The sequence below is a fragment of the Alosa sapidissima genome, chromosome 4, assembly GCF_018492685.1.
Source record: "Alosa sapidissima isolate fAloSap1 chromosome 4, fAloSap1.pri, whole genome shotgun sequence".
Taxonomy (NCBI): Eukaryota; Metazoa; Chordata; class Actinopteri; order Clupeiformes; family Clupeidae; genus Alosa; species Alosa sapidissima.
Genome location: NC_055960.1, coordinates 27,617,511 through 27,631,880, shown reverse-complemented (window position 1 = coordinate 27,631,880; position 14,370 = coordinate 27,617,511). Strand labels below are relative to the sequence as shown.

Genomic DNA, 14,370 nt, shown 5'->3' with positions numbered 1-14,370 from the left:
TCAGAGTTGTGTGCTGATATGAAAAGAAGATTACATTACAATTTAATAACAATCCAATAAAATAACAATAAATAAGTCCATCAAATCATGTTGGTTATGCCAAATCATGTTCATATCATGATTAGTGAGAGTTAGAGGATCACAGTAACTGAACTTTATTCTAAACCTTCCAGGATTGCAGCCAACTCTGGAAGTGAGCCTGAGCTAATCTGGCAGGGGTCCGACCCACCAGGGCTGGACCTTCTCCAGTGTCATCCTTTAATAGAGTGTAGATACAGAGGAGGACAGATGACTGCATCAGACAGACAAGAGAGACAAGGGAGAGAGAGAGAGAGAGAGAGAGAGAGAGAGAGAGAAAGTCCCTCAATGAAGACCGCAGTCTTGTAAATTGCATTGTGATGTGAACCCATTGAACTAGCTGGCTGCAATGTGTGTGTGTGTGTGTGTGTGTGTGTGTGTTCTGGAGATACACTGAGAGAGAGAGAGAGAGAGACATAACAGAGAGAGGGAGAGAGAAAGAGAGAGAGAGAGAGAGGCTGCAGTGATGGCACAGACAGAAATAGCAGGCAGGCAGGGTGGTGAGGAGCAGAAAGGGGTGTGCCTGCCTGCCTGCCTGAACCACTGAAGCCTGCAGTCAGACTTTCCCTTGGTGAGCAAGTGCCCTCTGGTGGCCACATTTCACAACTGCACCAGCTGCAGCCCAGCTGCTGCATTCCACCTTTGCTTTAGCCTACTGCTGTGGTGCATTGAGAGGAGCATATTAGGGAGGAACCCTCATTGTTATCCAAAACCATACCATAGTCATGTCATTAAGCTGTGACTTAAGCCAGTTCATTAATCAATTCCCTCAGCCTAAACATGCATCCACTGGACAAAGCACCATCTCAGAACGTGACAGTCCATAAGGAATGGACATTGCAGAGTCAAATTTCTGATACATTATGTTACTGTTAAAGTATACAACATTGATCTTGTGGGCAGAAGTAATCCTAATTATGCAAGTTTCCACCACAGGCTGCTTTCATAAGAGAAAGCTCCTGATTTATTGATGGGGAAGATGCCGCGTGGTGCACCAGCACTGGCAGCAAATAAACAAGCTCAGCAGGAGGGAAAACTGAGAGACAGAGCTCCTCCTGTCCTGCCACATCTCACGGCATAAAAGATTCAGACCGTTGAACATCCCAGTCCTCAGGTGATAAGGTCCAGGGTAAAACAAACTTAAACTCCATCAGCAAAGTAAGGCATTTAAATGAGCCATTCACCCTAACCATGACATTTACTTTAGATCTTGTAGCCAGCAGGTTCTCAGTGAACAAACATGAAATTGTCATAAATCCTTTCCAAATGTATACTAAAATGACATTTCTTCAATCTGTCTCCAAATGAAACACTGAAATAACGCTTAGCACTGGCACATAATGGCAGCCTTTAATTTGGCTGAATATCCTATTTACCCAGCATGAGACCCAACTACAGATCCTGGAGGCAATCTGGCCCTAAATCCTAATCTGGCAGAAATCTGTGATCGGAGGTTAATCTGGGAGACCAACTCCAGCCGGGTGGGACCCTGACCAGGGGATTGCTGTCCGAGACGTCTGAAGGGAGAGCCGATGCCACAGACCACAGACACTCAATTCATCCACAGCGCACACAAACTCATACCGGTCCGAGAATACCGGACAATGAGAGAGACCAGAGAAACATTTCCGCAGTTGTGTCAGACTCACCTAATCCTCCACACACACACTCAGACTGGTCCAGACCCAGCGACAAGGGAGAGGGGAGACAGATCCGTGTGTATGGCTATGTGCACATCCATGGTGAACTCTGAGAAGGAGAAAACCGAAGATGAGACCAGGAGAAGCAAGGAGGTATTCCTCTAGATATCACAATTAACAATCCAATGGTCCCCACAAACAACATACATACAGTACTTACACGTTTGCATCCCATGAGAATGTGATTGTGTGTGTGTGTCTCTGTGAGAAAGCATGTGTATGTCTATGCGCATGCTCTTGTACCTGGGCCATGGAAGTGTGTGTATGTGTGTGTGAGTGAGTGTGTGTGTGTGTGTGTGTGTGTGTGTGTGTGTGTGTGTGTGTGTGTGTGTGTGTGTGTGTGTGTGTGGGTGTGTGTGTGTGTGGAGCCGTGAAGTCTGAGCTGGTACCTTGGGACCAGCTCTGCATCTCTGGGCGGCACGTCTTCTTCCCTGTCTGGATGTAAGATCGCCTTTCATCCTCCCGGATGTCTTCGATCGGACCAGCGGCCCCTGCGTCTTCCAGTGGATGGGCCGCGGTCAGAGTGACTTGACAAAAGCCAAGAGCACAGACTGAAGCTCAAGACCCAACACTGCCGTCAGAGTGGAGTGGGCAGGGCCTGCTCTAATGGAGAAAATGGAAAGACTGTATGTAAAAGTGTGTGTGTGTGTGTGTGTGTGTGTGTGTGTGTGTGTGCGCATCTGTGTGAGTGTGTGTGTGTGTGTGTGTGTGTGTGTGTGTGTGTGTGTGTGTGAGTGTGTGTGTGTGTGTTTGCGTCTGTGTGAGTGTGTGTGTGTGAATGTGTGTGAATGTGTGTGTGTGTATGTGTGTGTGTGTGTGTGGCATTAAATCTCTTGGCTTGTTTAATGTTTTAAAGTAACTTCCGGCACTTGTGCGGCAGCTTAATATTTCAGGCGCTGTGACCCGCTTCAGCTCATGTCAGCGCAGTGGTGCACTACATGACAGCTTCAGCTATGAGAGGAGAAGGGTGTGTGTGTGTGTGGGGGGGGGGCGTCTGCTCCTAGTGAGAGCCATATCCAAACCCTGTCATGTATGTACTGAATACTATGCAATCTCTTTCAGAGGAACTTCATGTTGAATGTGTAACTGGGGAACATGTTTAACGTGACACACACATGGATAGGAATTCTAAGAGTAAACAGCAAGGAGTCAAAACGAGTCCGACTTGGCCTTCACACCATCATTGTCCAAAACGACGAATACAGGCCACAGAGCACGCTGGGCCTTCCGGGTACTTGTTGATAACTTGACCATTTCCCTCTCAGAGTGAGCTACTAGGTGCAGATACTAGCACCTGTCCCATTATGTGTATGTGTATGTGAGGGTATGGTTTTGTGAAAGGGTATGGCGTGAGTATGTGAACTTCTAGGCACCAGAAGGAGTAGCACTTAAATTTCATTGTGACAATGTTTTTACAATGTTTGTAAGGACTGATAAAACGGTAATCAAGTGTTTAGAACTGAGGTGATGCTACCAAAGTCCTTTTAAGCAAGTCCCTCCACTCGACGGCCATATTTTTGGGCACTTACCGGGCATCTATTTCGGCAGAAATGCACGTGTGCAAGGCTTCACGACACCAATCTTGCTCCAGTGGCGAGATCACAACACATGATTGGCACGATGTCTTCACTACGGAGCCCAGGAGGTGTCATTGCAATATATTTTTGTGTATCGACAGAATGTGTTAGGGCACAGACAGCAACGTTGTGTGACACGTTTGTAAAATATAGCCCTTAGAAATGCCTGTGCGGGCAAGTTAATAATTTCTCGGAGTGAGAAATGCCATGTGTGGCGTGTGAGCGTGTGAAGTCATTGAAATGCGTGTGTCTCACGCTCAATGCGTGAGACTTGAGAGGTCTGCTTAGGCATATATCTGATAAATAACTCCAATCTCTCTCACACACACACACACACAAACGCCAACTACAGAATCACTTACTCTCCGCCTTTGCTTCTCTCCTTTGCTAAATTGATTGCTTTGAGTGGAGCCATAATTCAAGTTCTGTCTTCTGTCAGGCTTTAGTTCTGTTCAATGAAATCTGTTAAATCACTTGAATAGCCTACATTCCCATCTGCTGGTGACAATTGTGTACTACATCTGTGGTACAAAATTGTGTAATTCAATAGATTCAATTCAATTGTTTCATATGACATTGTCAAATGTGTGATGCTCTCTCTCTCTCTCTCTCTCTCTCTCTCTCTCTCTCTCAGATTTGGCCCTGATCTGCAACAGGAGAAAGTAACCCACGAAGGAGGAAAGTGTTGTCTTATAATGTATCTCTTCTGTAAACAGTATGTCTGTTATTTACCAAAGAAACATAATTTTTGAAACGTCTATGCATGCCAGGAGCGGGAAATTGTATCTAACACTTAAGAAGATATTAAACACGCAGAACGTGTTTATTAGTAACATACACACAAACGCACAGCACTCTAGCAGAGCCAGGCTTAAAGTCTGAGTCAGCCAGTATGCTGTCTCTTCATGAAACATCATGTGTCTATGTCCTCTTTCTCTGTCTGGCTCAAGAACTGGACATGGGTGAGAGCCGCGTTGCCGAGTCAGCTGACAGGAAGCTTGCTACAATGTCAGGATCTGTAATGTCCTTTCTCAGCTTGGTCATTGCCTTTTAATTCTGAATCACCATCTGTTTGTAAGCGTCAGAAGTATTTTGATATGAGCTACTCTGTACAGCTACTATTGATCCTCTTACTCCATATGGTATCTTGTCTGTGTAGCAGGCAGGGCTGTTGTGTCCCATCTCTAAAGAGAGCCAGCGATCCACCCCCAGCTCTCCCTTGATTGGGCCGAATATGGGCAAGTTCAATCACAGAGTCGTCTACATTTTTGGACCACAAAGTGGTGGATGGAGTGGTGGATGACTCCATATGATTATCATTCCCCTCGTCAGCTTGTTGCAGTTAAATGTCATCTCTGTTGCCTGTGAGAAGAGCCGCTGCCTGTCACAGATCTGGGCCGGGTCAGGGTCAGGTCCAGCTGGGTTCTGAGCTCTTATTTCATACAGTTAGCGTTAGCTGCATAGGCTGCTCTGTGCCTCTGAAGAGAGAAGAGGTGGAATCGTCCAGGGAAACACGCAAGGAGCGTTAATCGCAGCACACACCTTGTAAGGAAGCAGAGCAAACAGAAGCCTCCCTCTGACTATGGGCCAGCACTAAGTGTGATTTGACTATGGTGACCAATGGTGAACAAATGAATGAATGAGCAGTCGGTCACCTGCAACTGAGAAGTAGATCCATAATCCTTGCTGACATGCAGGCTGCGTAGTCTTAACCGGACTCAAGGACACTGGGTTAGTTCTCTGTCCTGTGGTAGTGGCGTAAGGCTGTAATGATGTGTGTTATGTGTAAGAGAGCACAGATAACAGTGCTTATGGGCATTGAGTATGAGTATTTATCATAAATCTTCTAGTACAGCCCAAACGTAATGTCTGGACAAATTGTATACAGCATCTATCTGTTCTGCCAGCTTTGCTTTCAAACCCTCCTTCCAAACTTTCCATTCGTTTTTCTCTCCTCTGTTTGCCACTCCTTTCCTTTTCTCTCCTCCACCCCCCCCCCCCTTCCCTTTTCCTCTCTCCTCTCTAACCTCTGCTCTCCTCCACGTCTCTCTCTCTCTTTGTCTCTCCCTCTCTCTCTCTCTCTGTCTGTCTCTATGTCTGTCTGTCTGTCTCCAACTCTCCTCTCACTTTCTCACTCTTGCTCTCTCTCCTCTCTTAACCTCTGTACTCCTCCTGTCCTGTCTCTACCTCCTCTCTCTCTCTCTCTCTCTCTCTCTCTCTCTCTCTCTCTCTCCATCTCTGACTCCTCCCTCAGGCATATTAAACTCACGGCTCTACTGAAGGGACTGGATCTCCCGAGAGCCTTTGGAGCAGTGCCGCATCTTGACCAGTACACACACTTGACGAGCAGGTAAGAGTTAGAATATGCATTGACAAACTCACTCAGACAGAGTTGATATGTGTGCTTCAGTATGACCATTTGGTCTCACTCAACTGGAGTGTTGTGAATAGTTACAAACTGTTTCAAAAGTTGTTACTCTAACTTGTGAAACATTGAATGGTTTTAATCTGCAGCGTTTGTTCACTGTTGTTTTAATATACAGCAAAGTTGAATTTACTCTTGAGTATTTAGAACATAGTTTCTGATGCCAGCTATTCTGGAGATAGCTATGAATTTGATGTAAGTGAGGAGATGTTTACCATTACAGTAGATTTGAACGGTTTGGACAGTGAAATTGGAATGATTATATTGGTTGGTTGTATGTTTGCTTTCTGAGAATTGCAGTGGGGTCAGAGTTTTTGAACAGCATTTGATCTAGGATGACTCCTCAACTGACAATAGAAATGTTAAATGTTCTGCCACAGCAACTGTATTCATGATAAATAATAATAATAATAAAAATAATAATAATTATAATAATAATAAAAACAAAATTAATCTGTAAAGGGTAGAATCAGTTTAGTGTTTTGAATCTCATCCTAACATCATGGATGGAACTGCTGAGATAGGGTGTATGATTATTGCATACAATCCTGTCTCTGTTTTCACCATAAAACACTTCAAGGCCAGCATTTCCTGTTTCCTCTAATTGTTTAATTTGAGTAGCAGGCAAACCGGCTGGAGAGTTGGAGGTCCACTCAGCTCATATACCTTGTTTTTCTGCGGGATTACGTCGGTGCTCCCAGAACTGTATGTGATGTTTTCCAGTAATGTGTATGTGCCACTCCCTGTGATGATATTGTGTGTGTGTGTGTGTGTGTATGTGTGTGTGTGTGTGTGTGTGTGTGTGTGTGTGTGTGTGTGTGTGTGTGTGTGTGTGTGTGTTGTTCCCTGTGCCTGAACAGGATGCCTTTCGGTGGAGGAAACCTGTGTGGCTGCTGCCATAAGGCTGTCTACTTCGCTGAGGAGATACAGTGTGAGGGGAAGAGTTTCCACAAGTCCTGCTTCCTGTGCAGTGAGTCCATTTCTACCTCAAGATCACACTGAACTGTGCTGAATGCTGTTCATTAGTATATAAGTCACAGCTCCTCCTGGGCCCCACGCCCTCCACCCTACATAGGACTGCTGCTATAAAAGGGTCGTCAGTTAAACATCGTCCTGAAGTCATCCACCTTCAGCAAGTCTGCTGGGAAAGTTCAGTTAAAACATTTCTTGAACTCCACTGATTCCATCTTCCAGCCTCTGGCTGGAATAGTTCTGGGTGATATACAGCATGATCATTATTTTATATCGGAAGGATTCTTCATAACGCAAGTCGGAGTTTTTTTGCACAGTTCACACAGTAGTTGCGCATCACACTAGCCGAAGCACATGGGCCAGTAAGCCACATTCTTGAGGCCATTAATAAGAGCAGAGAACAGAGAGTAGGAAATGGTGTTCCGGGACACACAATGAAAAGCAAGGTCATGGCCACCGGAGGAACAGTAGGGCAGGAGGCCGATTTAACGACGTCCTGTCCAAGCACACTGAACCTTTCACGACTAGGTCACACAGCTGTGTGTGTGTTCGTGTGTCAGCTCGATAGGTGGAATGGGATAGCCATACTGTAAGCAGTGTCTTCCCAGAGTTCGGCCACATTTGAACCGGATTTGAGTTGCTTCTGGGCCAGGTCCGGGGCAGTGCTGGCGGCTATCTGCTTTGTTCCACAGAGGAAGTGACAGACCAGATGGAAAAATAGGCTGTCGGGCGCGGAGAGAGGGAGAGTAGGGGAAGCTGGCAGCAGATGCTGAAAGCGACATCACATACTTCAGTACAGTTGTTCCATTACACAGTGGGATGGGATGAGAGGCGAGGCACAGCTCTGGAAAGGTGTTGGCCATTTCAAAACGTTTATGTAAACTTTGTGTTGCGAGTTTTAGTTTGTTTCTTTTTGTTTTTTGTTAAAGCCCTTTTACCTCAGAACGCACTACAGCTAGGCAATCCATCATTAATAGACCTGCAGTTCAGGAATGGAATGCTGAATATTCCTCTCTACTAAACTAAGGGAGCTGAGCGTTTGCAGTTCAGCGTTTCGCTTCCCGCGGCGTCCTGCCCTTATTAGGAGAGCCTGTCCTGGTCTGCCTTATAAGGCGCTGTAGGAGTGGGAGATAGGCGAGAGAGTGAGTGAGGGACTGAGCGGGCTGCTGGGGACTACTGATGCGTACTAATGGGTGTTTATACGCAGAGAACAGAAGCACTGCTGCTGGAATGGGATGAGCTCATCAGCATGCGCCAGGGAGGAGGCTCTGCCTTGCTCTACTGAGAGAGAGAGACAGGGGCCTGAAATACTAATGAGATGATGCCGCGACGGCTCCTCTCTCTCCCCCATGTAAACAAACATTGGCCAGCCCTGCTCTGTCCTATAGAGTGACGTCATGTCTCTGGTCTGTCTCAGTGGCTGCTTTTTGTTATGATAAGAATGTGTGTTTGTGGCTTGACTCCAGCACAGAACTCTCACTTAATCATCATTTTCAAACAAGCAATTAAAGTCATTACTGACAGAAGACTGTGTAGAAGGTGGTTTGCACATAGGGGAAATAAAAGAGGGGGTAGGCTTTAGTTTGTGGATTCAATAGAGAATCCAGAGTCTCTGCCAATTATCATTTTCTGACTAAAATACAAAGCAGCTCATTTTGTAACACCACAATGATGTTCATTAAGACAGACATGAAGTGCCCCCAAAAGAGTGCTACATCAAATTTCACAATCCGAGACAAACGTTTTATGGTTTCCAAAAGAAAAAAAGCACATAGTTAATTTTCCATGAGTTTAGCCAACTGAAGCTATTACCGACCATGTCTAGGGGACAGAACTAGGGGGGAAGGAGGTGTACCACTGCATTCATTAGTCTTCATTAAAACATTCCATTCACTACTGCTTAAACTCACAAACGCACATATTTTGCTGAATAACTATAAGTCATAGAAGCATGGCTTTACATATCATACAGTCACAGTGCAATCTCATGAAAGTTATGTATTTTACCTCTGGGTCCATGAGTGTTGCTAACTTCCCTTTAACTTTATTTAATTCCCGGAAAGGTCATTGAGGGAAGCCCTCATTTACAATGAAGCTGAGATTACATGGTCATAAATTAAGTTATTACATACTGTAATAGAGGAAGAGGAAGGTACATTATACATTAAATAGATAAATACCAAAATAAAATAGATCAAATAGTTAAAATAAATCAATGAATAAAATAAGATACAATGAAATAAAAAAACTATAAAACAACAATAAAATAAATTTAGCTAAAACACTTACAAGATGGTGATGGAAGGTTTATGATGACCTTGGAGCCCTTGTCCTTGGAGTCCATTGGAGACTATTCCGGAAGGTGGGGACATTATAATAAAAGGTAGACTTTCCAAGTTCAGTACAGACACAGGGAACATGAAGTGTTTTTTAGCCAGGTCTGGTAGGGGCCAGCCCTCCACTGAAGCCTACTTGAAATGTATGGAGTAAGACACCCTAAAATGCCTTTGTATATCTTATCAGCCTGGGATGACCAGTCCACTCTCTTGCACAGAGAACAGTGGTGGGTCCTACTGAGTGGTAGACAGTATCCGTCAACCTATGTAGCCAATAAAACCCAAAAATATTTCTAATTCGGGTTCTGATTGTGAAATATCTTCAGTGTTTGGAATATGTGAGACACTTTTATAACTATGACCCTGTTTACATTTGTTTCTCGTCTTGGGTGACCCGATCACAAGCGGTCAGTTCTAAATTCAAGTGTAAAGAATCACTAAGACGACGGTGAATTGTCATACCTCAAACCACTTGCCAGGGTGGTCTGAGACGCATTTGACCACACATCTTTTGTAGTATATATATATATATCTATGGTGTAAACGCTAATGCGTTCTGATGCGTCCCGGACAACAGGAGTTCTAATGACTATGATGTTAGCAATAGCGAAATTTAAACACAGCTCAGCTCAGCAAAGGCTCTACACCTTGAATACATAAGTAAACCGCAGTGTGTCTCTAGCCACCCAAGACGCCCTCTAAAACGAATGTAAACAAGCCCAATATATTTATTTATTCACCAGGCTGGTAAAGGCCTTTGTGTCTAATCCTAACATTCTGAATTAGCCCATTCATAGCCATGCTGTCTGTTTCCTCTCTGCCCTGTGCTGTTGTCTTCCTTGGGTTCTGTCTTTGTTCAAATGCCATAGTGTAGGCCATGGTGTGCTTTTCCAGGGTGCCTGGACTCATTCATTTCATTATTTCCTTAATTAAATGACTAATGAGCATTTGGAATGTTGTTGATGCTGCATTGGTCTTAGAGAAATTTGATGTTAATTTTAGAGATTATTTATGTTAAAGGGCAAAGGTTTCCTTTATTTAGTCATGGGTTTGTGTTTATATGTTTGTATAAACTGTGTGTGCTTAATGCAGTTGTGCAACACTGCAACACAGAAAACAACAGAAAACAACAAAGAAGACATGTCCCTTTAAACAACAACATGCAAACAACAACATGTTTGTATGTTTAAATGGTAACATGTTCTATATGTTTAAATGGTAACATGTTTTATATGTTTAAATGGTAACCTTGTCCCTCTTATTGCCTCTCTGTCCAGTGGCCTGTAAAAAGAACCTGGACAGCACAACAGTTGCTGTCCATGGGGATGAGATTTACTGCAAGTCCTGCTATGGCAAGAAGTATGGGCCAAAAGGCTACGGCTTTGGTGGTGGAGCAGGAACCCTGAGTATGGATACCGGTGAACACCTGGGAATCAGACCAGAAGGGTACAAACTGACCGTCCTCAACTCAATATGATTTTGTGTGCAAAGGGAGAGCTCATACACACACTTTCTCTCACACTTTTTTTTCCCCCCACAGGCAAACTGCTCATCGCCCCACCAACAACCCCAACGCCTCCAAGTTTGCCCAGAAGTTCGGCAGCTCAGATGTTTGTCCTCGCTGCGGGACGGCTGTGTATGCGGCAGAGAAGGTCGTGGGGGGAGGAAACGTGAGTCCCACTGTTCTCAGATCAGTTGTCTTGAACACACCATTGAGTCCTCGGCAGCACACATCTACTGACTTCTATAATGTCCATTGGCGTCTGTGATGGCCGTCATCCATTGACTGTGTGTGTGTGTGTGTGTGTGTGTTTATGTGTGTATGTGTGTGTGTATGTGTTTGTGTGTGTGTATGTGTTTGTGTGTGTATGTGTGTGTGTGTGTATGTGTTTGTGTGTGTGTGTGTGTGTGTGTGTGTGTGTGTGTGTGTGTGTGTGTGTGTGTGTGTGTCCTTCTGCAGTCCTGGCATAAGAGCTGCTTCAGGTGTGCTAAGTGTGGTAAAGGCCTGGAGTCAACAACACTGGCGGACAAAGATGGAGAAATCTACTGTAAAGGTAGCAGCACCCTGAAGAGCAGTATAGCACATTGTTCAGCATATGGTATGGCATGGTTGTGTCATATTGGAGGCTTCAGGCAGTGTTTTTATTTTCATGAGCTTATAGCTCGTAAAACTGCCTGCATGCAAAGCCTGAGCTAACCCTGGATGCTAGATTAGGGAGTGCAGGTCAGGATAACATGGTATTACGTTTCATGCAATAAAGGCTAAAAGATGCTGCCATATAAAAACTTCAAAGCATGATATTAGCGACATGCAGCCAATGGTTTCAGGCTGATTTTCTAAGAATCTGTCAATCTGTGTTTGATGAGCTGGAGCGTTGACATGAATCATCTTTGTTCCCCCAGCGTGCTATGCCAAGAATTTCGGGCCAAAGGGCTTTGGCTTTGGCCAGGGTGCCGGTGCCCTGGCACATGCCCAGTAGGACCCATGCCATGCCATGCCACTGGTGCCCATCCCATGCGGTCGTGTGTTCCTGACCCAGATGTCTCCCACCCTCATGTGTGAAGATGTGTATATGGCACCTCACCCCCCATTGGCCGCAATACCACACGCCCTGTGTACACTTCCCAAAGGCTTACACTCCTGAAGGCTTCAAGTCCTGTTTCCTTACATACACACACACAGACACACACACACACAGACACACACACACACACACACACACACAGACACACACACACAGACACACACACACATACACACACATACACACGTCTAGAACTGGCTCTGCATCAGAGAGAAAGAACCCAGATGCAAGACCTCTTCCCCATCACTAGCAGCATCTAACTGTGAACTGCATCATGCCCTGATTCCCCACTCCATTCAGTTAACCATTTTTGGTAGGACAGGACCGTTCAACTCAATTGAATTTTGAATGCCACCAGTAACAATTGAAATGGTCTGTCTGAAGAGCCCAGAGTTTGAATCCAAATTAGGCCAAATCTTATAGATTTTCACCTGAACATGGCCAATCACGGTCACATTTCCTTTCAGCAGTCAGCTCATATCCAGCAGGCCACCGTAGTTTCAGGTGCCACACAATTCACTGGCTGAACATCAGACAAAGTCTTATCCTTTATTATTTGACTCCCTTATCACATTGTGTCACAGATATGCAATGTTTTTCTCTTTGCTGTGGAGCCTGGTCACCTCCATCTGTGTGTGCCTGAAAGGCTCTTTGTGTGGAAGCCTGCTTTCGGTGTTTACTTAGCTGAGCGGCGTATCGGTCAGCTCCTCAGTGAAAGACACACACAGTGCAGAGGCGCCGGCTGCAGTGACCGAGACTCAAAAGCATCAAAGTCTCTTTGATATTCAGTAAATAAGAAATGTTCAAGTCTTACATGCTTTAGGCAGTGTTCTTTAAGTTACAGCGGGACAAGACGCTTCAAGAGAAATGAATATCTGTGGCACTGCTGTTGTTTCAGTAAACAATATTGTTTTATTCTGATTAATATTATTCCATCTTTTTTTTTGTCTCTCTGTGCTTGGTTGGCATGACTGTTTGCTTTGGTCAGTGAGATAAATGCATCTTGTCATCCTAAGACTGTCTGAGATCATTCTTGTCTCTACCACGACACAAACCCAGCCAAGCGCCCTGACACACACAGTGGAGACTGTGTCCCTGACAATGAGGATCTGTCTCTGCTGGCCTCAAGGATCATCTCCGGGGTGGGCTGGGACAGGGGTTGTTTGGGGACAGAGGGACATGGGCTCATAGTAATGACATCACAGCACATCTTCTCACAAACGATGATAACATGAAGTTGGTAGACTACGGGCGGTGGTAGTGTAGTGGTTAAGGAGCTGGGCTAGCGTGCAGTATAGCCTGTAGGGCGGTGGTAGTGTAGTGGTTAAGGAGCTGGGCTAGCGTGCAGTATAGCCTGAAAGTTGTCGGTTCAATTCCCGGCTTCCACCGTTGTGCCCTTGAGCAAGGCACTTAACCCCAAGTTGCTCCGGGGACAATGTGATCCTTTCTAATACAGCTGACATATGTACGTCACTTTGGTCAAGAAGTGTCTGCTAAATGTAATGTAATGTGAAGTATTTATTCAGTATTCAAATTGTCCATTAGAGGGCGCCCTTATAAGCGGCTTCTTGCAGTAACACTATCATTCACGTCATGTGTTGATATCATTCAAGAGTTTGCACTGTATGGAATTTATTTGTGTTTATAGTTTTAATAATCTCCATAGCTTAGAGTCACATTTTCAAAACCTCACTTGTAATCTCACTTTATGTCTGTCAAAGCCTCACTCACCACACCTAATATCTGTCAATGTTCTCTGTCTCTTTTTCTTACTTTCTTTCTCTCTTTCTCTCTCTCTTCTTCTTTATGCCCCTTTTCTCCTCTCTCAATGCTCAATGTAAAATAATTACAGTAGTAGTTTGCAACCTTCAAATATGCTATTTTAAAAATAGCATTTGTATGAAAGGGCTTGACTACCTTAATCCCTCCACCCCTTAAGTAAATAGTCGGTGTTGGCGGTGGGAGGGTGATTAGGTGGGGGTCTAGTTTCCAGGGAGGGGTCAGATGGAGAGAGCCGGTCCCAGCTAATCTAGCTGCCATATATAAGAGAATTACAATCAGCTGCTGGATCACTGCAGCTCAGGGAACATAAATCAGCACTGACATGCACAACATGTGTGTGTGTGTGTGTGTGTGTGTGTAAAAGAGAGAGAGAGAGAGAGTAGGTAAGTGTGTGAGTGAGTGAGTAAGTGAGCAAATGATGAGCAAGTGAGTCAGTAAGTGTGTGAATGAGTGCATGCAGTCTGTGTCTGTGAAACCAGACAGTGCCACAGCGCCTTTCCGGGTGGTGCCACTGCCAATGCACAGCTGTGCTGCCAGATCCTGAGATTAGCACTGATTTACTCCAAAGAACACATGAAAAACACAGGATGAAATACATGATGTATGTATTTCTGGATGCTGGACCGGTGATCAAATTATGTCTGTCTATCATCGTTGCACTCGGAGAAAAACAGAATGTTTAATTTGTCTTGCGTTTCTTCTACGGCTGCAAACGGGATTCACTCGCAGTTAACCAAATATTTCTTTATTAGGGCAGGGCAGGCATATTTCTGGCTATTAAATTATTTCTAAACCAGTCTGCTAAAGTCTGTAGTTAAGTCTGTGTAGGGTTTTCCAGGCTCCATTTCTTTTTACGAGACACCCTGCTCACTTGAGCCATCTACCGGTTGTTTGGGTTGTTGCAGCGTCTCACTG

General features: G+C 44.8%; 1 protein-coding gene across 1 annotated transcript; it reads left to right on the top strand.

Moving 5' to 3' along the window:
- The first annotated feature begins 5,549 nt into the window (after positions 1 to 5,549).
- Positions 5,550 to 12,688, top strand: csrp1b (cysteine and glycine-rich protein 1b). The gene is made up of 6 exons (XM_042090316.1): positions 5,550 to 5,705; positions 6,641 to 6,750; positions 10,366 to 10,534; positions 10,629 to 10,758; positions 11,049 to 11,142; positions 11,492 to 12,688. Exons 2-6 carry the CDS (start codon positions 6,642 to 6,644, stop codon positions 11,566 to 11,568), a joined length of 579 nt encoding a protein of 192 aa, XP_041946250.1. The 5' UTR covers positions 5,550 to 5,705; position 6,641; the 3' UTR covers positions 11,569 to 12,688.
- The last annotated feature ends 1,682 nt before the right edge of the window (positions 12,689 to 14,370 follow it).